The 27,556-nt window shown below is 35.8% G+C and overlaps 1 protein-coding gene across 1 annotated transcript in view; it reads right to left on the bottom strand.

Moving 5' to 3' along the window:
* The window catches only part of DNTT (DNA nucleotidylexotransferase), a 99,776-nt gene that overhangs the window by 56,243 nt on the left and 15,977 nt on the right, over nt 1-27,556 (bottom strand). The window contains exons 4-7 of the mRNA XM_076338812.1: nt 21,652-21,822; nt 20,325-20,396; nt 17,176-17,299; nt 15,689-15,821 (exon numbers count right to left, since the gene is read on the bottom strand). Of these exons, the coding sequence (XP_076194927.1) occupies nt 15,689-15,821; nt 17,176-17,299; nt 20,325-20,396; nt 21,652-21,822 (500 nt within the window). The remainder of the gene's footprint in view (nt 1-15,688; nt 15,822-17,175; nt 17,300-20,324; nt 20,397-21,651; nt 21,823-27,556) is intronic.

Here is a 27,556-nt window from a genome sequence, read left to right as displayed (position 1 = left end):
AATTATGTACAGTTTAAACTTCAAGCATGTGTACAGTCTGTTCAGTTTTAATGACATTGCTCACTCACTTGAATTTTCAGAGTGAACTGTTAAGTCTTTCCAGGATTGGGCTGACATGTGGGTTTTCCATAACTACACTTGCATACCCCTACTGCAAGAGATATAGTTGGGAACTTTACAGAAGCATGATCTAGAGAAAATGAGATTGCTCTCCTTTGAGACCTAATTTGGATTGTGTAATCTACTAGTTTTGTCTAAGGGAAGAGGACTTTACTGTTAACCTATGGGATACATTTAGAAAACTAGACTTTTACAGAGAAAATAATATTTACTATTAAAATGAACATATTTTACACCAGAATTATGGGATACAACAACTATGCCTGTTTTGCAATCAGTTTTCAAACATAAATTGAGATTCAAAACTTGTCTACTTGGTCTACATCAGTGTTTTGCCAAGATAGCTGTGTTGTGTGAAATCATTGTTAGCCAGCAGTTCCCTGGAGCTGAAACAGTTGCACCCTTCGGGCCAATATAGGTTACTCCATCTGAGAAAATCATTTAAACTATACTGGCAAAGGAACACTGCATCTCCACAGAGGAAGGCTGCCAATATATTCTACAAGTATAAGCATACCAGAAAAGCCTTTTAAAGTGTAGACAAGCCTGTCATTAAATCTACCTTCTACGTTAAGTAAATCTCTCCATAGTGAAATCTTGTTACCCTCCTTTACAAAATTCCCTTGCTCTGCTTCAAGACATGATCCTCCATCAGTCTAAGGAGCTCATGAAGTTGGCTTAGCTGATTTAATCCTAAATTGAAAACTTCTCTGATTATTATTAACCAACTTCCTTAATTCCCAAACCATGGCAAGGAGATACTCTGTTTGAGAATGTAACTTTCGAGCGTTCTCTCTGTGCCCTTTTTCCTGATCCAGATATTGTAAAGCTCTAGCCATATATTTTCAGAGAGTCTCTCAAAGAACCAGTCATGTCATATTTCTCTAAACTCTTGTTCTGACTTCTTTCTGAATATAATCTTGACTTTTTCAACCTGCATTGTTGTGTGACCTCAGGTAACGGGGCATTTTAAGGGCATCTTCATTGTAGCTACATATTTTTATTTCTTTGGGTGAAATGTGAAGATGCATTTCCTGGGTCACCATTTCTTGCCGGTTCAAATTCTCAAACAATCAGATGAAAGTATCCTTCTATTCTGTCATGATTCAGCTGAAATCAATGTCAAGGCTCCCACCGACCTTTTAGCTAGAACGTACCAGTAAGTTGTTCCCATTTCATGTATGGGATTTGAATGATGGAGATATGATCTAGATTTACCAAGCCTGGATGTAGTACTATTTATGGTAATGATACAAACGCATACCATAATATCAACATCAAGACATTTCATAAGCAACAATTTTCAATTAGGATGTTATTACTAATGCAGATAAACAAGGTGCAACTGGACACAGTAGCCTCTGCAACAAGATCAAATAACCGGGAACGTTTGCTGTGTTTACCCACTAGAATTGTGTCTAGGTGTAAGATATGCCAAGATAAAAGGCAAATTTTCTGCACTCTTTGATCATTAACATAACATACAGTGTGTAAGGTTACTAGTTTATGAACTAATATGAGTTTAAAAACTTGCATGTGAGAAGAAAGAATCCATAACGTTTCAATGGTTTGGGTTTTTTTTTCTTTTGTTCTCCAGGATAGCCCCTAGTAGTATCACAGAACAGCTATCATAGCTGATGGTTATAACTAAGTCTATGTTATCAGGTTTTGCCGCTCTCTATTTAATGCTGATTTTCCATTCTTCAAAAAGATTGCCTGAAACATTTCCATCCAACTCTCCCACAGCATAGCAACAATCCATAATAAATTCCATCATTCCTAAACTGAAACCAACTAAAAGGACTATTTCTGGCTATATCTTGTATATTCAGGCATTTCCTACATGATTTATTTTAACCTTTTTAATCTTTGTCTTGTTATCTGATGTGTAGAAAATGTCCTGTCTGACTCACATCCTAAAAAAAAAAAATTTAGCCAGCAGTTACCTCCTCATTATCATGTCCACCACTAGCATGATCTTGTCACACTTAATTAAAATGTTATGGCTACTCTTGCTCACAGGGATCTGCAAAACATACCCTCCAGTTGCTCTAAGCATAATACAAGGTCACCAATGCTTGCAGTTTTTCTCATGATTATCTGCCAGGAAAACGTCATTCTTTCCTTGTGCTGTCAACCATCTTGCAACTAACTAACCTATAATAAACTTTGACTTCTGCTAAAGAGTAAATCAGCAATGAGTAAACTCTGCTATAAATATCCTGTTTTCAGGACAGCTTTCTAAGAACAAAACCATGGTAAAAGTGATGCGGTATATTACATACTATAATTAGAACTGTTTTTTAATCTCTTGACTCTAAACATTTGATTCTGCAAACCCTGACTGTCTGGCATCTGAGCCTTCAAAATCTCTTTTGCAAACAGCGAACCACAGAATAATATTGTTCATCTTAGTAACCGCTCACTAATAGAGAGCAAAATCTTCGGAACAACTTCATCTCTGGCGTAGATGCCCTGCAACACTTATGAGTAAAACATACTAACAAACAAAATTATCTTGCTATATGAGTAGTAAGAAATATACTTGAAAACATTTGAGGCATCAGAAAGCTCTCAGAGGAAGCAACACACATTCAAGAAGGACAGCAAACAAGACAAAGTGTAATGAATTATTTCTACTTCTGTCCTGAATTGCTTAGGGGCAGGCATGGGAGTTCATAGGTAGAGAGGTGCTTAAGTACGGTTGTCTGAAACAAAATTAGACACTTGTTTTCTAGTGCACCTATATATGTCTGACAGAAAGCTGGCTAAGCATCATTAGCACTATTCTTTTTTAACACATTAATTAGATCTCTTAATCATAATCAGGCTCTATCCTTGGCCCATTAATGCTACCTTACAGCTGACTTTACTGCTGGGAACTTAGTCGAGGACTGCTGGCAGAGTTTTGTTTCAATTTGCCTTTATGTAGAGTTTTGATTCAATTCGCCTTTAGACAAGACTACCACTTTCTTCTGCAGGTCTCTCGGTGTTACAAAGACAGCATTACTAACTGTCTCTCTTCATTCCATTCCCACCTTGAGTTGCTTGGATTTTGTAAGGCATCCTCTTTTTAGCAGGTGAACCCCACTGAAACTATTTTATAGATAAAATCTAAGGAACAGAACCGTCTAACAAACTATGCATCCCCATTTCATCAAGGTCATGTATGTCTATGTTTTTCTTTTATCTTACCACCTTATCTGAAATCTCCTGTCTCTCTCTCTTTTTATCTTGCTACTTCATCTTTCCCTGAATATATTCCACTATCTTAATAGTCCTCCTTGTACCTAATGCTCTATATCTTTTAGATTTTTACTTACCAGTTTTATGTACTATCATGAATATATTTTATTCTATAGCTATTTATTTGTGAGATAGCCTGTAAAACCCTTAGTGCTCATCCGTTTACAGCAAATACTTTTCAAGTAGTATATTTTAAATATCCTACTTCAACATACTTCCTGGCCCAAGTATTAAAATCAGTCCATTTAAATTCACTGGCTGAGCATTTCAGAAATCAATGCATGATATTAGCTCTCTTCATGCCAAATGTATAAGAGAGACCCTGATTATTGTGACTTTTCAGAGCAGTACTTGAAAATATGATGCCTCCCCAGAATATACACGTAAAAGGCAAAAAAACCCAACCATTAAAAAAATCACTAATGACTGGAAAATATTTCCTGGTGCTTGATTTTGCTACAAATTCTGAGTGATAATTATAATTGATAGTTTATTCTTTCCCTCTAATCACTCTATCTATTATTTACAATGAGGATTTAGTAGAGTTGGTCAGGAAAACGAGAGAAAGCAGAAGGATTTCTGTGGACAGTTAAATATAAATGAGAAAGAAATGTTTTAATCCAAGTTGTCATTTCAATTTCTTGGCCAAAACCTGAATCAAAATATTTCAGTGATCTTGAAAAGGCACTGTAACACTTCACAGATGTTTCTGTGCCTTTGACTACTTTTTCCATGTTGCATATACCCCTGTCTTTAGGTGAAATGACACAATATATTATGAAACTTACATAGCTGAGGCTCGTCATGAAAGAGAAATTCTGACTAAAGAACTCATTTCACTAAAGAAATACAAATCACTTGAATTATAGCCCTTACCAGGCAACAGATTGACATTTCTGTCCAGTTCTTCAATGAAGAATTGAAAATTTTCACAAGAAACAAACAATATTTATAAACACTTTGACAGATATTTTCCAACTAACCCTATATATAAATGTATGATCTACTTCATTTACTATCTTACTTTCAGGGAACAGAGCTGTTCTATAACACTATTGAAATGTTTTGGCTTTTAACATTCACATTGTCAGCATCCCCTTTCATCAGACTTCTTCCCAAATAGTAATATACAAATTCTCCTGTCCCCCAGTATTTAAAAAAAACCCAAACCAAACATTAGTGAAAAGCCACTAAAATAAAATTCCAAAGAGAGTTAATGAAACCTTCACTGAATTTAGACTTTCTTACACATAGCAAAGCATGTGATAAAACCAAAACTTACTAAAAATTAGATATTCATATTCTCTTTTTATCATATTCCTATTATAATATATCTAATATCAGTAGCATGAAAAAGAATGAGTCTGCAAACTGCATGAGCCCTATTTTATGCACTTCAAATTAACTGCAGCACATATAACACGACCCTGCTACAGAATAGTTCTATGGTTATCACCACCAATCTTGCCTGAGATTTTCTTGTAAAGAATTACTTGTCATTCTCTCTACAGATTTTGAAAATGAAGCTCATTCAGTCTGTGAATACATCTCTACATGTTAACATTAGGTACCAATTATTTGTTCAGCTTCCTTTTAATCGGAACAGCTTTTATTCCCCCCATGACATAGCATACTAATCTACTCCCAAATTACCAAAACATTCAAAGAGCGATAGTTCACCCTTAGTGTAGGAAGCAGATTTTCGAGCTTATAAAATTATACTGATAAATCAATTTTAGTACATGCTCTGTATCATGCAACATGCCCCCCTGCCCCAGCCCCAGCTTGTATGTTATAATAATACCTGGGGCCATTGGACTTGATGTGATTTTTTTTGATGAAATGGTATCCTATTCAAACTGTATCAGGACCAATGCCTGTGTCCTGTGCAAAAGACCTTTTGTGAGCCTGTTTAATATGTGTTTTATGCTCACTGAAAAATGACGTATTTGTACATTGGAAGAATCATGTATTTGGGAGAATCGTGTTCAAGAAAGGGTAGAGCATTTCCTCTTCCAAAAAAACAGAGAAGTGTTTTCAATATGAGTCATGTCAGAACTTAGTAATTTACGTTTCATTTTCATAATGCTAATAGTAATCAGTACTGCATACGTTAATTGCTCTAAAATGCTGAATGAATAATTTTTAGTTAACCTAGCATAATAAAAATCACAACAATTTTTATCGCTAACCATTTTAAAATGGGAACGGTCAGTAGAATATAGGTTATTAAGTATACTTCATTGATATATTGGGACTATAAATAGTTGCATTATAACCTCCTTTTATAACTTTTTGAACCATTCACTTTGGCAAACTTGTCTAGAAAATTTTGTAAATAATACAAAATCTGTTTTAACATTTTGGAATTCTAATGGTATATTATCTTAAGGAGTGCCACTGCACAAGCCGCTGGAGTTTGGAGCTGGGAGTACTGTTACTCCTACTGACAGCTGTCACCACTTCTTTCCACTTAGGTGAGTCTAAGGAGCCAGCCGTCATGATAGACTGCTACTTGTTTCAGAGCTAGGACTTTATACCAGGAGAAAGCAAGTTACTTGTGGGCAAACTTATAATCTGACACTCATACAAGCAACTAAACCGGCAAAATGGAAGTCAGTGCTGAAATCTCTAGCTAACGACAATACCGTTCTCTTGCACTTTGATAACCAAAGCAACTGGAAATGATACATCTACGGTCCAAATCACCCTCAACCCAGCTCTTCTACATAACAGACACCTCAGATTGCTTTTGTTGTATCCCATGCTGAGCAGTAAACCCAGAAGCCTCTTTCCCCACGCCTGCCCTCATACACAATGAAGGTTTTATCACGGTAAGCCATCTCTGCTATATAGTGAAGGCTTTGAGAAACTGCCATCCAAAAATGAGAACAAACATCAAAGAGAATTATGGAAACATCAAAGATGCTTTTGAATGAACTATAGTAGATTTCTAACAATTTCTATTACTTTTTGTGTAAGTAATAGGCATATTACATCGTAAACACTAAAATAATCCATGAGAAGATTAAATAAAAACATAGTACATTAATATAGAATGAAGAGATTTAAAAAACATGGGACATCCATCTACTGTTTAGAGATTAGATTATTTGCAAGATGTCAGAATAAATTTATGAGGGAACTCTGCATTTTTAGTTCACTATTTTTCTCACCATTTCCTAAAATGTTTTCAATGTGTAACTTCTTGGAAAATAATTTTCTTCATTTCTCAGTCATGCACCTTTATTAAAATCTTAAATAGATCTTTTGGAGTTCCTCTTTCTTAAATTCCATTCACTTACAAAACAAAGATGCTGTGATTTTTTTTTGGTGTCACCTCTACACATTATTCATGAACATTGCACAAAGAAACTGTTGTTCTTTTGACATTGCATCTCAATAAATGGATTAAATGAGCTGTGAATATCAGCATTTAACCAATAAAGAGAGATCTTTATTTATTTAAAATGTATCAGATCTGCTTCATCTAAAAGGCTAATTGAAAAGGCTATTCAGGTCAGCTGTGGTATTAGAAGACAACTGAATCACATTTAATGCTACTTAAAGGATGTGAACAGGCTAGAAGAAAAATTAAACCATGGCCATTAAAATTTAATTTGACTTAGTGAAGCCATTAACATTTTGATTTTATGCAGTGGCAAGCATTCTAAAAATATTTCCATATAATTCAGAAACCCAGAATTGTCAAATGGCTGACCCTTATGTACCAAAAATGATTGAAAGTGACTTTAAAGGGCAAACCAGAAAAAAAGCAAAAGAAGAAAAATTCTTTGAATACCATGATAAGCTGTCATTCTGTTCTTTCTTCATATATATATTGAAAGTCTTTGTATATATGTGTATTATTACTGTACACCCACATGTATACATACATAAATTATTTGCTCACAGCAAGTTTCTCTCTGACTCACTTTTATTTTATTGTTGCTGCTTTTAAAGTTTTGCATCTTACCACATCTATCAGCAGGATCCTCCGTAACAGGACATTTCTGCCTCTGATAATGGCCAAATTGATCTATGTAGTTATCAGCCTAAGCTCAACTGGAAGCTTTCATACACTATTTTAGAATAACTTCTTATAGGAAAAGGCAACCAATTTACAATTTGTGGTCAAAACCAGTTAGAGTCCTCTGAATTTTAGTCTTGTTATTGCACTAGAAATAGTTGCATCTTTAATAGAAAAAAGCAAGAATTTATAGTAATTGCACACTTTGGTTTTAATTTTAACATTGAATACCAGATTTGGATATCAAATGACCAAAACACTACTTTTATATGAACTGTAAAGAAATAATGTTTTTAAGACAATACCTTAATCTTACTCCTAGTAGTGTACTTGTAATATGTTGCTTTACCTCTACAAGTTTACCTTTGTAATTTGAAAATGCTACTGCCAATGTTCCTTAAACTTTGTATAACAACAAATACTGTAAATAGCACAAAGCAGTCATCAATGTAGTAATTTTAAATATTTTAGCCAGTTTCATGTAGAGACTTTGTCTAGAATGAAAATGGTAACAAATCTGATCATGTATCAGTACATAAGTAAAATTTCAGATTGACTGCCTGACAAAGAAATACATTACCCCCAGTTTTTGCTTTCATTCTCATTTTTTCCAATTCAGTTTGAAAAAAAAAAGCTAATACAGAAGGCTTTGTTGTAATATTCATAAAATAATATAATCTGGGGTTTCATATCTTGCTGTATGCACATTGCTTGCATTGCTCTGGCTTACTAGTAGTCATCACCAGTGATGATAGGAAACGGAAAACGCTAAACACTGCTAATGTTGTTACAAAGGCATTCCAGGAGGTGTAGGTTATCACAGAAACTGAAAGGCTAATCCAGGGAGTTTCTGGCTCTACATACACAGTGCAGAACCTCTGGGTTCCCAGAAATCAATGGCATTGCCACCTCCACTCTGGACCCAGCACTTGAGAGAAGAGAGGTATATAACTAAACAGCATCCTTCTTATGAGCTGATAAACCTGTGAAAGGGGTAAAGGTTTGAGTAGAGTAGGGCATGTAAAAAATCTTGGATCAACGAGACAGTTTTTGAAAGGTTTTGAAAGAATACGCTATGCTGAGTACTCGACTGTGTCACGGATTCTTACAAAGTTGTTCTTGTCCGTGACTCCCAGATACCTTATTCATCAGCTTCTACTTCATGATTTATCATGGCTAATAATAGATGAAAAGAGTAGAAAAATAATCAAAGCTCTAATGACAAAAGGAAGTGTCTGAATATTACTCCAATAGATTATCTTCTAAATTGACTTGGCTAGCCATTGATTTGGATAAAAATTATTTTCTCCTTTCTCAACTTATTTTTTAATGGGTTACAGAAAATTAGAAGCAGAAACTAGTGATCTCTGTTCTTCCCCAGTTTAGTGCCTCTAACTCCTGCCACAGAATATTTTTATTCAGAGCATCCCAATACCCGGTGGTCAAACACTTCTAAACTTAGGGAGTTTGGTAATGTGAAGCTGTTTCACTACGCTTTAAGACCAACCAGATCAGATTAGAACATCTCTGGGTTAAAAGCCTCATCCAAAGTGGACTATAGTTTATCAGAGGCAAAGCTGTGCTCATGAATGACACCCAAACAGTCTCTTCAGTCTGTTGCTGGAAGAACTGCTAGATTCTTCTAAGATCTGCTTAAATTAGAGTGTGTGCAAACTACCATATCAGCTCAAATGTTCTGTGAGCGGCTTGCCTCACAGCTCCTTTATAGCAGATTTCTCTCTGACAAAATGAAATAACAGCAGATAAAAATTTTTACCTCTTATAACAGCAGTGGAAGAAAGCGAGCAGAAATTACAGTATTTGGACTTGAGCAGCTGGGTACGGCTTATATCTGCCCTTACTAGAGTTTGTGTTTTGGAGTAAAAAAAGCATAGAAATAACTGTATCTAAGAATAGTGTAAATGCAAAGGCACGTTATACCGATAACCTGTGAGTAGAATAAGGAAACTCTGCTTATGAGTTCATCTAAAAACTTAATGAAAGCAACTTTTGCTAAATTAATTATATTTGTTTGAAGTCTGGCACTATTTTAATCCTAGATCTGAGCAGAAAGCAAGCAAGTTGCACAATAGGACTTCAAATACGTTTATTTCTCAGAACCTAACAAAGATTTGGAGTCACGTCAGGTGTTCTAGCCTCACTGTAGAACCTCTACAGCCTGCTAAAGAATACTTTTATTAGGAGTATCCAATATGAAAAGGTCAAATAGAGCTTTTTATCAGGACTTATCAAGGAATTGACTCAGAGGCCACATGACTAGCTCAGTTAAATAAACCACATCTTGAGTATATACCAAGAGCTTGGGTAGTATAATATTCTTCATACATTCGAGCTCACATTCTGTCATTTATCAGCACGTGTCAATACAGTTAGATAATTGTGATTCCAGATGCCTTATAGAAGTCTCATTTCTGAAATGAAGGTGCCACAATAACATTAGTTATTCATCAGTGTGTAAGCCTGTAAAATAATCTCTGGAAGTGTTTCTTTGTCCCAGCTATTTCATTTTACTTTATTTCTGAGATGGAAAGGAGAGAGATCTTTAAATGATTTTCTTGACACACAACAGGAAAGACCAGAGTCCTCTGCCATGTCATTCCTTTACGCATTCCTTTGCCTTGTAGGAAATGGCACTGCACACAGGAAAGAAACTTTTGCATTGTAATATACAAAAGCATGGTGGTGCTGCCTGACAAACCCACTGACCCTGTCCTTTGCCCTCTTCACTGCTTTTCTATTAGCAATCCTTATCTTCAAATGTTACAGAGCCTCAAATCCCGATTTCTAAAAGATAAGATAAAATTCAAGCAAGGAGATAGTGATCTACAATTAGGCTCATGTTAGAACAGAATTCAATAATAAGAGACTCTGAGGCAAAACTTCCCTGAAGACTGATGCAGGATGGAGGAATTAGCCTCCCACCAAGACAAATAATACACGATAGGCACTAGTTATTCTGTTTGTTGCATTGCCCAAAACACTTGGACACCTTCTTAAGAACTGCAATATGGAAACTCATCTAAAACAAAGTGTCTCAGTCTACTTCACTCCATCTTAAAGCAAAGATGGGAGAAGCTACTAAACGTGTGTCTAAGTAAATCTCATTTGAGAAAGTCAGAACTGAAATTGTAATACCAATAGGATGCCTAGGTAATTTCTAAAAAACAAGTTACTATACCATCAATAGGCACGATGTGCTTATACCATAGCGATACAATCCTGCTGCTGCAGAGCTAACCACAACTATTTGAGTGTGCTACATGGAACGCAAGAAAATTGAAATGTAATTTGTAAATCATTTGTGAATCGTATGGACAAAGCACACAGAAAGGCTAACAGAAAGCCATACTCGAAATGCAGTTAATGAACATGACGATTTATTCTTATTATTGTATTTAATTCTTATTCCAGATCCTTTTCTGAAGTTCTCCAGTCAAATTTGGGTTTTGTGGGCGCGTGTATTGAGATATGAATAACCAGTACAGAGATTGAAGCCATAAACTACATATACTATATAATGCTTCCTCCAAGCATTTCTGCTCTTACGAAGCCCTCGATCTAGATCACGTCTTGGGGCAAAACCAAATATCAGCAGCTAAATCAAGTTAGCAAAAACCCAGGATCTTGCAGAATGTGGTGATAATGATTCAGCCCGTGACAACCTTTTCTTGAAGTCACTGTGAAGCCATGTCCTAACATGGAGCTACGGAAGAAAGGGGGGAAAGCTACTCCGGTTTCACTGCCATGAAACCTAGTGTGAAGTTCTCTGTCTACTTGTCATTACTAACAACCCTGCAACAATGCTAATATTGTTAATAATAATATTAACACATTGCCAATAGGTATTAAATTTTCTGTAACATGCAGTAATATATTCAGGATGAGATAATGCTATTACTACTGAAAAAAACTTAATTCTCTTCATAGAATAAAATTACATTTTTAATAACCAGGAAAAAAATTATCAGGTCCTCAGTTTAACCTCATTTAAAAGTGATAACATACATTAGCCTAAACTACACTCCTGCCTTGGATATAGTTGGGACAAACACAGTACTAATCAGGGATGGTGCACACTAAAATAAACCTTCTTTTCTCCCCATCCCAGGGCCTCTCTTTAACTCAATGTTGGAAGGGAAACTTCACCCTCAGTGACTTTTGTAACTTGTAATATGAGGTGCTATTCCCCACCTTAGAATTTGTTTCATTAACTTTAAGAAGAAAACAGTCTCAAATCTCAACAATTCAAAATAAGAGAGGCTGAGCACTGAAAATAGTGCCATGCAAATTCCTGATTCAAATAGACTGCACGGTAAATTCAGTCTTTCTGATAACATTGTCCATGGTATGCGTTATACTGCATTATCAGCATCTTCAATACTTCCTTCTCTACAGTTGGGCTGATAGGCCTCACTAGATAGACAATGAAATGCATTCCACACCGTGTGGATGTGATTTATTTATTTTGTATCTACAATTGTTCTACTTCTGTATTTTCATGCATTTCAGTGTTGTAATTTCTGTTTCAAAATGACCCAGATAAGCGTCAGAAAAAGATTTTAAAAAGAGAAAAAAATTCTCCCAACCTCTTATACGAAACTATACCAACTGAAACTCAAGGAATATGTTTTACAGGTGGTTAGCCAAGTGTTTCTGTAGGGGAGTAACAAAGTATAAACTCATCCAGGCTTCATTAATTTGTCATTTCTGCTCCTGAATGATTGCAAATTAGGGAGATACTGAAGGGTTGCCATCACGATCCTTTATTTCAGTTACTTTTAAGTCTTCATATTCCTTTATGGATTCAGATAGCTGAAAAGAGAGTTGCCTTCAACCAAACATAGTATTACTGCCACTTCCAACCAAAAACACAAGGAAAGCACTTCTGATTAAAGATGTTTTATGAGCTATTGTTTTGTGAAGACAGGCAGAAAGATGAAAGAATCAGAAAGAAAGGGCATCAAGGAAGTAGCAGACACTGAAGCCTGCTTCAGTAACATGACCCTTAAGAAGTGGTAAAAGAGAGAACTTGGGGGCTAAGCTGAAACTACACAATGTTAGAGCAAAAGAGGAAATAAATTGTATGCAACTGGTCAGAGAAACAGGTCTAGGTATGTTCTCAATAAGATTGCATCAGCTTTTCCAATTTTCATGCCTTACTCTAACAACATATAGGTCTGGTATTTTGATTAAACCACGCAGATCCAAAGTAGTAATTTAATTTTCACTTCCTGTTTATGGCCTTTTTTCCCCCCCCGAATCTTCCACCATTCTGAATTAGAAATACACAAACAGTAGTCTCCAGTACTACATAATCTGCAAATGGATAACTACTGGCTTAATCCTGCAGTCCTGCTTCCTCAACACAAGCAGTGATCAGTGTCCTAACACAGTCTCCAGACTATCAGACCTGTGCTCAAAATACCCTTGTCTCTTCTCTTCAAGATTCCACCATGTTCACCGTTTGTTGTCCATCCTTGTTTTCCTGCTGCTCTCTAACATACAGCTGCCAGCCAAGTCTGTTCCTGCACTTGTGCTTGCAATTTGACTACTGAGGGATTGACGCCCTGATGCTTTTGTACTTTAGACAGTGGCTTCTCTTGTATTTGCTCTTAATACTTTGAACTGCTCCTTCATTTATACCTGAAACATGGTTCATCTACCACCATCCATGATTATGGCTGCTAAACACCAACTAGCATTAAGACTAGTACAAGAAGCAATACAGAAGACTAAAGGTGAAAGCTAAATCAGACTAAAGAAAAGTCCATTAACAAGTTCGCTGGGGTTTCAAAAAAAGCTATTATTTACTTAAATTTTATACTATGCTTCCTGATTTTGATTAAAAGAAATACCACAACATCCGATTTCATGAAATTCCAGGAATCTAATGGAAAAGGTCTAGTAACTCATTAAATATATCCAACCATGGGTTTGTTTGATAAGTTTGGGAAAAAGAATGTAACTTTCCTGTAGTTCACCCTATTGAATCTCTATGACTGCAGATCGCTAATGGAAGTTCTGTTCCTTGTAATTCATTCCGTTCTCCCACATAGTAAGTAAGGTTTATGAGACTCCTGACTTTCAACTCCCCAGTCAAATCCAGAGAAACATAATCAACTGCTTATTTTTTCCAAGTTATGAAACAAATATACAAAACAAGACAAATCTGGGTCCTGGGGAATTAATGTATTATTCAGAGCAATCATGAGCTACTTTTTCTCTTATATTAGTAGCATACAAGGTGTAGCATGGGGGAATCAAGTCAAGTTGTTCCACTAATAAAATTTACCTACTTCTTTTATTAAAATATTTACATAATGATGAAAGAAACAAATAATAATTTGTTAATTGAAAACTGTGAGCTAGTGAGCTTACACATACTTCATGCTGATGAATATTGCCACTATATGAGACAGCCAAAAAAGAACAAATGTAGTCAACTCTATTGCAGTTCCGTAATTAAAATATAGGTGCCTAATAAAAGGTACTTCAATCCATTTAATCAAGTTTTCTACAAAACCTACACTGCAGCATTTGTTTTCCATGGGCTGGTAAAATATCATTTAGGACTGACATTTTGAAACTTAGGTTTTTAGTATATTCTCTGTAAATTTAGAGACACGTAATTAATATACAGGATTACTCACTGAAGGCGTCATTAGATACTTAAGTAATTTCTCTTCTGGTTTGACACACAAAACTGAAAATTCCCAGTTTCTTCTGATATGATATTTTTTTGAGCTTTGCTGGCAGAATAGTTGTTTGCAGAGTTTGAATCTCACACATCAAATTTAAGCCCGTTGTTTTGCTTATTATTTCAGGGGGATATGATAGTTAGCCATTCTCTCTTTTATTAAGAATAAACTTTTGTATCCAAGTTACTAACACAAGGTCCCTGACTGATTTGCATCAGTGTGAACAGACTGCCATCACATGCCTCTTAAACAAGGACTCACAGAATGATGACACTTGAAGTTTTGAATGTAAAATTTCATCTTGTTCTTATACCTCTGGTCAGGGTTCATACTTGAGCCTAATGCTTCTTACTGACCACACTGTTTTATAGAAATTACATAGCTGGTGGCTGCAGATATTCTTACAATAAATATGGGACATACAAGGAATAATTATAAATATCATGAGGTGGCACAAAGGTGATAAAATACATTCATCACAATCACTGTGCACATATATAGCAATTACAGATCATATGAGCTCTTAATTTTGCACCGGAGCAAGTCTATGCAGGGCTATCTAGGCTCACAATAATAAATCACACAAGTGATGAGTAATTATTAACATTTTTCTGTCTTTTGCTTTTGTACCAGTTTTAGTTGCATAAGAGAGCGATAGAACTGCATATTTTGAGTTCTAAGAGAATATTTTTGAAATATATTTTTATATTAAAAATACAGCCAAAGTTTCACAAAGTAACAAATTAAGCAGAAGAAGAATTAAGGTGCAGACTAAGGTTTTTTGTTTTATGAGCACGACATGTACTATAAGTAGTGACATAATGGCAGACTGAGCACAGAGCAAGGAACCCGATACTCCTGAAGACTATTCCCAGTCTCAATACTTTGCTGGGTGGCTTTAGGAAAGCGCTCAAGTAAGTGCTGAAGGAATGAATTGTATATGTCCCGAGCAACAGTTTCAGGTTTGGTTTTACAGAGCAAGACCAAAAGCTTTAGGAAAAATAATCACCCAGGAAAGAAATTCTGAGATCTCCCTATCTATACAGAGATTAGTCTATATTCAGTTTAGTCGGTGCTGTATATTCAGTTTAGTCAGTGTTTACTGCAATGTATACTTCTAATGCTATAAACTCTGCCTTAGCACATTTCAATCTCATGTGACTAAGTTCTCTTAAAAAAAAAAACAAACACACCAAAATTTCCTTAAAGCTATTGTATCTTTTTTTTTCCAGGCATGGCCTTACAATAGTCTTAGCCTTCGGAATTCAGATCCACTAAAAGAGAAAAAAAATATGCTCAAGTGCGGTATGTGATCTAAACATCATTTTTCCAGGAAGCTATTCTTAGATTTTGTTCTGACAAACCAACCATCTATAGTAATAAAACACAGGAACCTGGGAATGTCAGGATTGCTCTCACATTAAAAAAAAAAAAAAAAAAAACAAACCAAAACAACATTTAAAACAAACTCTGATACTCTCCCACTAAGTTTCTTTGATTTTTCCAAGACACAAACATCATTTTGTGTGTACCTGAATAAAACAGCCAAGTGACCTCATTTGTTTTCACTCACCTCCTGAAACCACCAGTTATGGTAACTAAAGCATCTGGTAGAAACGTACCCACAGTATTCTTGACAATCAAGCTTACTGCATCTGCTTCTGCCTTAGATACACAGCTAACAAGGTCCTCATAGTAGAGAAACCCTGGAAATCAAAGGCAAAAAAAGTGCTGATCACTGTGGAATTATCAAAATCTACATAGCGTCATGTAAGCCCAGTGTGAAATAGCCACCTCTCACCAACGCATTAAGCCACAAAACTCGTACCATGGGCAAGGGAACCCTATCTAATGGCAAGAATTAAGAAATGCTTGATCTTGAACCGAAAACTATAGGTTTGTTTCAGGACATGTTGTGGGAAGAAAAATATTTTGATCCAGCCTCTTCAGGAGTCTTTTCCTTCCTCCCCACCATTCCTGGAGTCAGTCTCCTGCCTCGGGCACAGGGGATCACCGGCAAGAGACAGCCTCATCTTTGTCCTTATAGTTTATATATATTTTTGTCATTATAATTTGTTATAAATTGTAATAGCAGTTACAATTGTAACAGCAGTTATAATTTATAACAACATAGCAGTCAGGACAATTGCTCCGCTTGCTGAGAACCTGAATATTTCTAAGTTTCTCTGACTTCCCTACCAGCTCCCATCAATGGCATTTCTGGACGTACTGCTTTAAAAGGTGCTCTTCTCAAAATGAGGGGGTTCTACCCAAGTACAGGGCTCAGAGGTACGTGAAATATCCCAGCTATCTTTACATCTCATCACAGAGCTTGTAGCCAAAGAGCCCAGTCCTGCAGCTTGCTTCACATTCGGATATGATATGTAAAAGGCAAGAGGACAAAGGAGCATGAATGTGGGCAAGCTGATCCAAGGTATTCTGAGGTGATTTAAAACACATGGATTTAAAGCAAAAATAAAGTTACAGTATTTTAATGTCATGTTATATAATCTCCGTTTCTTAATGCAACTGAGCCCTTTGTTTAAACAGGTCCCTTTATTTAGGGAAATGGCACACACACAAAAATCTACGGTGAAGCAACATGATTTATTTGACCACGTTTAACACTTTAAAGTTAAGACGTGCTAAGATTATGGAGGTAATTTTACACGTATTTTATTATAAAAATGGATTTATCACTGAAGTAAGGCTGCCTTGAAGGAGACAGGTCTCCTCTGAAAAGTAGTTCTGGGCTTTCCTGATGTTGTAATTTTTTCACAACCTGTGCCATAATGATCCATTAATAGTTTTGTGTATAGGGGTAGATTTTATTGGGTATCTGTGTAAGTGATAAAAAAATGCATATTCATCTTTTTTTAATGACACCATTTTTAATTAGGAGCCCTGTTACTCCAAATATTATTTTTAACCTAATAATTTAATATTCACAAGATGCTGCCACCAGAAAATGGACGTATAAATGAACTTTGCCTCCTCCTCTGATTCTGTTATCAAGATCTTAGAGCTGAGATACAAGTTTTTATGAGACTTTCACCTTACCTGCTCTCTGCATTTTTGACAGCTTCAGGGTCTTGTCAGCTTTTACGTCTTCCAGAGTTCGTAAACCCATTCTGTACCATTTCTCAGATGTCTTCACTCCCACTCCAAAGACTGAAGTAAATTGCTAAGGTCAGTAGAGGAACACACATTTCAATGTTGTTTTCTAAAGGAGCAGTAAATTAACAATAAGTAGGTAACAACGAGGTTTAACAGGGAAAATACTGGGCAGAACTTATCCTACACTGAAGATAAATAATAGCGTAATACAAACATACAGACTCAGCTTCCTTTCTTTGCATAGTTACATTGAACAGACAATTATTTTTATACATGGGCAGCTCTCATTAAAGTGAAATCTGAACAATAATCTAGTGCTATCCCCAGCAACTTTATGTGATTTAGCTAAATGTACACTTTCAACTAAGCTTTGAAATAAGGATAGTAGTCTTTATTTTTACTGCACAATTAAGAAATGCAAATAATAACATTAAGTGGCTGGATTCCCTCACACTAACTTCATAGAGTAAAAGATGTCTCAAGACTATCTTCCTAATTCGACTGACATTATGATTTTGTATTATATGCGCTACCAGCTCTCAGTTGTACACATGGTGTTGGTGTTGCAGCACTCCCAAGAGATGGGGTCAGTGGGAACCCTGTGGCTCTTGAAATTCAGCTCCGAGGGCAACGAGTCTCAATGGTGCATGGTAACAGATAATAAGTACATAAAGACAACTAATCTATTCTTACACTGCATTCTATAAAACACATATGTTTGGAGGTCATGCCAAATCTTGTTTTCCAAAATGGGATTCAATTTCAAGTACAAACAGTAATTTTTGTTTACTTGCATATTATAAACAGTCACACAATTCTTCAGTCCTCACGTGAGCCAAGCTAAATTCCTGTGTGTCTTATTTGGACTACACATTTCACTATTTTGCCCACTGGAAAAAAACAATGCCCAAATCTACCAGTCTCTGAAGTTTTAGTATACTTATATTCCATTTATTCCAAAGTAATTTTGTACACTAACTTATTCCCCAAGAAAGGATGTAAAGCAAAAATGTCACAGTTGTAAGCATTATTCAGTGGATCAATATCTCAGATGAGCAATGATATGAAAGCAAGAGGGAAAACTTTCATGCCTGCCCAAAAACACGTTCTTTATGTTCAGTTTGTCAATACTGAAGCTCTCAATAGTTCCTCTGTTCTTTTATAGAATTCAATGAGTAGCCCTGTAAGACACAAGTAACTGCTGTTTTCCATTGAATCTACAACCTCTGAATTCCAACCATGCTAGCTTTATTTTGTGTTTTTCTAATGAGATTAATTCCTTGGCAATAATTAAGATAAAGAAAACAAAAGAATGAAAACCTTGGATAATATTAAATAGGAATTACCCTACATTTTGTATATAATGGATCAAATTACCTATTCTTTGTCTGAATTGTGGGTGTTTATGAAAGAATGATTTTTTTAAATACTTAGATTGTTATCTTTTAATGTTTTTGCTAGTGCTAAAAGATTTTGAAAAGGGTCTATTACTGGGTTAGAATGATTCCAAGAGACTTAATTAATATTAGGATAGAGAACTAAAGAAAAATTATTCTATGCCACTGTCCAAATTTTTAGGAAAAGAAAAACCACATATTTTTCTTTCCATACTAAGATCCATTATTATTCAGTATGTTTATAGATGTCGATTTAGAGACACTGCCAAGAGTGCAGTGTGAGTAGCAGGTAGCTCATTTCTTCAATTGTGTACGTGAGCATTGCTCTTTTTCAGCTGGTGAAAGCGAATTATATGAACTTGTTCCCTGCAGCATCCCCTTCCATAAGGAGGCAAACTGACCACGTCATTCATGTACCTACATCTAAAACATAGACTGTATAATTTATTTCAGTCATTTGATAACTGTGGTCCTGGGACCAGCAGTGATCCTTTAAGTCATGATGTGTGACTTGCAGCAGTTAATAGAACCATGCTAAACAGTAAAATTTAGGAATTCACTAATATTATAGGATTCTTCTTGGCTTTCTTAGAAACACATAAAAAATTGTTGTGAAAAACTGGCTACGGCCAATTTCGCCAAAATGTTGAGACTGGGCTCAGCTAACAAGGGAGCCACATAAGTTTGTTGTAATTTGGCATGTGAAACAAGGCATAAAGCATGTTTGAGGTAATCTGTCCCCTGACAGGTTTTATTCTAATCTCCAAGAAATTTTCTTAAACCCTGAAACATAAGATTTAATGGCTGATCCTTAATCTTTATTACCATTAATAGGCAGGTCTGGTTCCTGAATCCTGCTATACATGTGAATCTACACCTCTCTCTGAGTATTGCTACAGATAGCATCAACTATCACTGAACATCCTTTCATACTTGTATTATGGGTCAGACAGAATGGAAGAGCCTTTCAATAGCTGAAGTAACAGTGAGTAATGCAGGGGAGAATTAAACAGTCCCATTCCTTTTACTTTCTGATTTAATTTTTCTGAAGATACAAACAGGATATTTTTAGAGATTAAAACTACAGATAAAATTGAAAAAGTATTTTTTCAGTATGTATTTTTCCAGTGGAGAATTCACTGAATATTTAAGAAATGGGAACTGCAGTATTTGTGTGTTTTAGATTCCCTGTAACTATGAAGAAGTGTGACCATGACTCTGAACCTACAATCTGTCCAACAAAGAAATATCTCCAGTCCTCTTCCTTCTGCCTCACACAAAAGAGAATTAAAATAGATCTGAGTCACCTTCTTCACCTGGTATTTTCTTAATGCCAGAATAAGATGATGTAGTGCTATAATGATAATCTACTGAAGAAAAAATAAACCAAACATTGGGTTAAACTTACAGCAAAGAGTATGCATTACGTGAGTTTTCAGGAAAAAGAGATTGTTTAGTTCAAGCTTCAGACCAACTATGTATACATCACATTAATTAGAAAGGTAACTGATTTCACCATTATTCCTCACTCTATCACAGTTTCTCTCTCCTTTCTCTTTATTCAAGACTTTTCTTTCTTTAAACTTGATATTGGATGTTCCTTTATCATAAAATTGATGGTTATGTCTAAGCTCTACTAAACAGAGGAAAATATATGCAATTTTAAACAGCAGCAACAAACCTCAAAAGTTTTACCTTAAATGATTTGTATCGTTCATCATTTAACACGTCTTTAGCTCTAGAACTCTCTCCTTCTTCAATAATCTCCTAAACAAAGAAAAATGTTACTTTAAAAAAAAAAAAATAATCAAGATTATGGTAAGATTTAGTAAAATAATCTAAAAGAAAGTCTTATCAACCTGTAAAAACATGAAGAGAATCCTTAGAGAATATATTGTTTTTTCCATTAGGATCAAATTCTACAATCCTTTTTGAGACAGAAAATTACTGAAGGATGAAGGAGAAAGTGGAACCACAGAATAAATTTCACAGTACTTATTTACCCATAAATTTATTCAAGGATGAAGCAGAAACTGGGATCATGGAATATATTTCACAGTACTTATTAACTCATAAATTCACAGCCAGAAAGCAGTTATTTATCATAAGCTATGAGTTGTCCTGAAAATTATATTTCATTATTTGGTTGAGTTTACTTCTCTTAGAAGTAAGAGCATTGTAAGAACAGATATCTTTTTTCTTGAGTGTACAGTTCCTTCAGTCTTTCTGATAAAAACTAACAAAGAAAAAACCTCCACCAATAAAACCCCCAAAACCATCCTATTTTCTGTGAGACCATAACTGAATTCCCAGTCCCCAGGTAGTAGGTACAAAGAGCGCTTCAGAGGCTACATTCTTAACTGGTGGAGTAAGGCAAACAAGGAGCCAGAGTAAATCACAACACTCGGCAATGACCTCTCCAGACAGCTGAGGCCTCCTGATCAGCTGCCTGCTGGAATAACAGCACCAGAGATGCGGGGTCCTGAAAAGGCTAAGAATTAAAGAAAAATGCAGGGAATACTCAAAGCTCCAGTAAGAATGTAAAGTTCATCCATCATCTAGATAAAAGGCTCTGCTTTAACTCATAGCAACATAGGATTTAACATTAAAATACTAAAATATTTACCAGTTTTGCAAAAATAGTATTTCTAATAAAGCATTCAGGTGAGCAAAGGGATGTTGCCAAGGGCAGAAGTCACATGAACAAAACTCTTAACAGTTAACCTGTCACATCCAAATCAGAGTGAGCCTTTAAAAATTACATACAAAGATGATACCGCATTATTTATTAATTTGTATTTATTCATTAGTTACCTTTATTCCTAAGGGTGGGGGTTCCATGACAGAACCTTATGTTACTACAAAAGGTTTCCTGAAATCATTGCATTCTTAGTAACGAGGTTAATATAATGTATATACAGAAGGTTGTGTAAATACACACAGATATCAACGCTGCACTCTGTGACCTCTAAAAGTAGATCTGTGAAAGAATCAATTGGCAGATAATTCAGAGGTACGTTACCTCAATGACATCTCTGACTCGGTCTCCCATGCAGGGCAACCCTTGTATATCTTTCATTCTGGTTACTGGAAATGGAAGACATTTCAGCACAGAAGCAGCTCTCAGAAATTCCAGGCAGAATATTTCACTTTCTTTGAACTCATAATTTTCAGCCATTATCTCAAAGGCATCCTGGGGAGGGGGGGAAGTGTAGAAAGAAGTTAAAGGTTAATAAAAGCTTAAACTATTCAGTATACTCCTTAGAAAGGTTACTTTGTATGCTAATTCAAGAATGATTTCTTTATACTAGGGGGAAAAGATAGAGTTCATAAAAAGAAATTCAGCATAATTTTCTAACCACTTGAAATTTTCCAGGTATCATAAAAATTGTATTTTAGAGGCAAATGTGGGAAAAGATTCTGATCTGTAACAAAGCTAAACTTCAAAATCTTTTGTGAGATAGACCTCCCATATTCCGTGCAGATCTAACAAATCAATGTGAAATAGCGCCATATTTTTCAGAATTGCGCCCAAACATAAGTAATCCAGCAGGTCAGTACGTGACATCTTCATTTTCAGACACAACCAAATAGGAGTCTGTGGCAATACTCAAAACCACCTTCTTTGTGAACTTGTAGCCATGCTTCTATTCAGTAATTTAGGGAAGAAACTCTCTTTTTCCTCGTTTTTCAAATGTATGACCTATGCAAATAGAAACACATTTTCTTTATGGTTCCTCAGCTATCCATGGCTTGGTTTATTCAATGTTGCACTCAAAACTACCTGGAGATTGCCAGTATAATTTTTTTTTTTTTTTTTTTAACTATCCATGTGTCATTTATGCAGCTTTGGAGTCTCCCTCCCTCCCTCCCAGAATATATATATCTCTTAATAGCAGCAATTTTTAGAAATGAAACGCAGGGAACAGATGGCACAGTGGTGGAGAAGAGAGGCAGTTTTTTGGCTTCCCACTGTAGAATACTATGTTTTGGGAGAGAACAAATGCTGCAAAAAAAGTTTGTGAATAACCTAAGATAAGAACTTACGAAGGCTTGCAGCTGATTAACAGCTGGAAATCTGAGTTCTTAATGAAACCTTGCACAAAACCTCAAAAATTTTCAAGACTGCAAAATAAAGTAAGTTTCTTCAGAGATGTTTAAGAGTGTACCATTTCCATAAGAGAATTTCACTGTTCAAAATATTTATCTAAAATGCATCCCACACCTGGCTGTTAGGGATGCTTTTGTGCACCACGTGTGCACACACGTGCAGGTGGTGTGCACCACCACCTGCACGGGGCAGGTGAGGTACAGACCATAAACAAGCCAGCCTTGCAAAGTTCCCGCACCGCATTGCGTCCTGTAGTCCTGCCGGAGATCCCATTTCTTACTCTTCAGCCAGTCTCTAAAGAGCAGCTAACAGATCCCAGCCTTGAAAGGGCCCTATGTCCCACTACATCAGTTGCTGCATATCCTTCCTGTTTTCCAACTTACTCCTGTTTCTTCTTTGACCCACAAGGCATTAGAAAAAAAACAAAGAAGTGGTTGTCAGTGTGCATCTGCCTGCAGTTATCGCTTCACTGAGCTGTAGTCCAAGTGTCTGTTCAGAAAGGGGTCTGGAATAAGGGTGAGTAACACCCTGTGATACAGAGAGCGACAGCAAATGGCTTACTAGAACAACGACTGCAGTGGACAGTAGGAAGGAGTAAGATTAAACAGCTTTTTCTTGCCTTCAGTGTTTATGGGATCACTGTTTGTATTTAGGCTTAGATTTCATTTCACTTGTAATTAAATGTATCATTACACAGTTTAAAGAAAATAATTTTAGATTTTGCTTTGATTTTTATCTTAGTATTAATGTGCTTTATATTGGAAGATAAAGCCAAGTAAAAACCAGCGGGTCTTACACATCCTAAATGCTACATGCGCAATATCTCCAGGTGAACTGGAGTCAGTTCCAAGCCCACTAACTGATGTGCAAGCAAATCCAGTGAAGTCATCCCTTTATTACATCCGTGGAATTGAGAACAGCATCTGTCACCCTGCATTGAAGGAATATAGCCTGATTTAAACAGCAACAACAAAGAGATTTTACTTGAGGTACAATCATTTAGATCATTAAAATAGAACAACCTCTTAAAATTAAATGTACCTTTCACAATGAACGTAGACTATTTACATATTACATTTCATTGTTTGGTCAGTTCTAGAAAAATAGACCATCTGATACGTTGTATTGTTCAGATTATAAACACTGTAGTCTCATTTAAGCAAAATGAAGGTTTTAATCAAAATCTTCAAGAAAACGTTGTCTCTACCGACCCTAGGATTTGCAAAACTTTCCTCTTAACATATCAAAAATACAAGATCTTAACTGGTTTGACAGTATCTCCTTCAAAGAAATAGGTACCTTAGCTGAACGAAACCACTTCACTTTCCTTTTCTTTCCCCCGTGCTACCATGTTAAAGTGTATAAAAATAATTAATTAGGGCTTGCTACAGAGAATTTGCTTTGTTCTATACCACCAGTATAAATTCACTCCTTGATGTCTCTAAGAATCAGTCACCTGTTGTCCATCTCACTGGAAGAACCCTCCCTTTCACTGTATATTTTATTTATCAGATACCCTGATTAGTAAGTGCTGTGCAATTCCATTTTCATAACATTTTACGAAAGACCTCTTGAGATAGAGAGCTGTTTAGCAAGATGCTTGATCTGGAAGTTTCTACCACTATTTACATTCGACTAGCCCTTGGGTATAAGGAATCAAAGGGAGGGGGAGAGAATATTCCTTTGAGGGGAAAAAAAACCCCAAAACAACCAACATTCTATTACAAAAATAGTGCACAAAACCTTAGCTTCCTTACAGATGTCTTTAAAGCTCTTGCAGTGGCTAATTGTTGGATTTCTTCAACTGCTATTCTTTTTTCTTTAAGATCTTTATTTGCTTGACAGATTACGTTGTATTTAATTACATACTTTTTGGTTAAAGACAGGTGCACATTATAGTTTCTATTTAGAAAGAAAACTAATGCAGAAAGAGGGGAAGCTAACAATTTGAGGTCACAAGCAACATGGATTCATCCCAGTTTGCATATGGAAGAAAAGACACAGCATACACAGTACTGCAAAGCAAATGGGAAAATAAATTTTACAAGTGGGGTGATAGGAGTCAGGTGTTTCCACTGCTGTGGGCGGGTTTTTTTATGTTCTCCCAAGTTCTTATTCTTTAACAGCTTCAAAGATTCTTTCTTACTATGCAGTAGAAGATGCTAATTCTTGCTGTAAGTGAGGTTTACAGTTCCACTCACAAAATTATGATCATTTTTGCTTTTTTTCTCTCTTTACAATCTGTGCACCTAAATACTCAAGAAAGCAGTGTTTGGCAAGAAATTTCTTACTCTGGTTAACACTAGCAGGATTAATCAGGGGACAGAACCAAAAAGATACAGTTGCTACCTTCTTGTTAAAATAGTCTATACGGACAAAACAGAGAGAAAACAGTTCTCGTAAGTACCTGCTCAGCAGTATGTAGTAATGACAGAGACCGGCGAAGTCATCTTCTTGATTAGGAGGCTCAAAAAGTCTAGGGATGTTTTTTCACACTCCCAACAGGCAGCCTCTCACATACACATTTAAATAGATGTATTCCACACTGAATAATCAGCCATCATGATAAATGTGTCTGCATATACCAGGACCACTGCTGTTTTAGGGAGGTATTAGCCCCTTCCTACTAGCAAGAAAGCAGTTTTCAGAAAAGCTGTGTCACCACCATTATTGAAAAAGACAATCACATGTAGGATTTTACTCCGAGGCTGTTGACAGTCAATGAGAAAATAGAATCAAAGCATTTTTATCATTCTAGTTTGCATTTTTCAGTGTTTTCCTGCCTTTGCAAAGCTCATTAAGCTGTTTTAAATAAACAATTAAATAGTATTGAATATTCATTATTCCCTGTACAAAACATTGCTTGCAAATGCCGCAATTAATTACAGATCTGTCTTTTTACATAAAAGTGCTTTTGACATTCTTTTTGATAAAATCTTTCTCCTTTAAAAAAAAGAAAGCAACTGATCTCCAAGTGGAGTTGCTGTCTATTGAATATTATATTCCACACTGAATAATATTCCAGAGGGGAAAAGCACGTGAAACTCCTATATTATCCGAGAAAAAGCTTGCAGTCTATTAGATCTCTTGTGAAATCTACTTATGGTGACATAAAAAGGAAAGTTACTGACCCCTCATTTATTCTAAACCTTTGTATTTCTTACATTAAGCACCTCGTCATCTTTTTATCAACCAGATCGATACTCAGATTGCCTGTTTAAAAGGTACTAGTTTAACAGGAAACTGAATTTCTAGAGATTTCCAACACATGGGATTTTCATAATCTTCGGGGTATTCTGCAGGGGCTGCTCTAATTAAATGTGAAAGATAGCTGGGCTACATTTCAGTTCTTCAGTTATTGCAAATTTTCCACCTGTGTCTGAAATTGTGGAATGTACGTTGGTGAGACTTGGGCTATGGAAAAGTTTGGGGATGGAACAGACTTCCAGATCCCAGCGGGTCACATACAAAAGTACAAAAAAATTTTGTTGAATTATGTTAAAAATAAGGAAGAGGATGGATGTACTGACAGAAATTTTGAAGCTCATTTAATATCTGGTATTTAAGACCTAATAAGGTAAAAATATCATTAACAAAGCAAAGTTACCAATAAGCATCTTGCACATGTAAAAATGCCCACTAAAATATTATATTATAAATGCTAAAAATCGGAACACTGAAATCAACACAAAGAGCAAGATTCTCAACTAATATGCAAGAACAATTCTTGGAAAAAAATAATAATTAGTAATGCTATGCTGGTTTATGCCTGCTGACCAGCTAACCCAACAACTTTCAACATGAATATCAGAGTACATGAGTCCACTCACATTCAGAAAAGCAAAAGAAGCTAATGGTCCCATGTGATGCTTCATACTATCCTGCTCATTTCAACAAGATTGTCAGAGCAGTTTCATTGCTACTTGTAAAATAATCTTTAATAGCCTCAGTTTAAGACTCTGCAAGAACAGGCATCACCAATATTATACTACCAAGAAAATATTTTAAATCTAATCTGTTTTGTAAAGAAAGCATTACAGCTTCATGGACCAGGCACTTGTCTTATTCCCATGCCTATACGCACTGCTCCTCTGCCGTGTGACCTTGGAAAGCTGCTTCAGACCTCCTTGCCATTGTTTCCCTTGCTATCTTTCATTCGCTGTCTATTAGGGCTATGAAGTCTCCAGGGCTTGAATTGTCTTTTACAATGTATTTGTACAGCATCTCTTATAAAAAAGGCCTCTCTCTTACTTGAGTCTGCAAATGCTACTGCAGCACAAATAAAAAAAATAATAACATACCATTGTACGGGTGAACTTAATCTGCCACAGAGCTAAATAGCAAAGTGTGCTAAACAAAAACAAACAACAACAACAACAAAATCAAAAAACCCCAAACCTACATGATACCTGGTTGAAGGACTATCATAACCAGAACAGCAATTTGAGTTAAATTGCTTTTTCTCTCAATCACTGTTTTCTACTTGAAGTTTATTTAGTAAGTCATAAATCCAAAGGGTGGGTCCTAGTTATCACATTGCTGTTGCCAGTGTTTCATGTCCATTCAAAACTGACCAAAGTTATTTTAAAGAGATTTAGAATGAACCATCCATTCAAATCATTTTCTTCTCACTTTTTCCAGTGTAAATCCTACTTTCATGCGTCAATGGGAAGAGTCATAGGGAATGTGAATACCTTTCGTATACACAGAGAGAGAAAAATAAATACTTTCAGGTGCTTATTTCAAGGAGAATTAAGCAATTTGAGCCAACCTGTAATGTTGACTAAAGTGATTTCCAAATAAATAAAATTATCCA

The sequence above is a fragment of the Aptenodytes patagonicus genome, chromosome 5 (assembly GCF_965638725.1).
Source record: "Aptenodytes patagonicus chromosome 5, bAptPat1.pri.cur, whole genome shotgun sequence".
NCBI classification, from domain to species: domain Eukaryota; kingdom Metazoa; phylum Chordata; class Aves; order Sphenisciformes; family Spheniscidae; genus Aptenodytes; species Aptenodytes patagonicus.
This window is presented reverse-complemented; position numbering and strand designations above follow the sequence as displayed.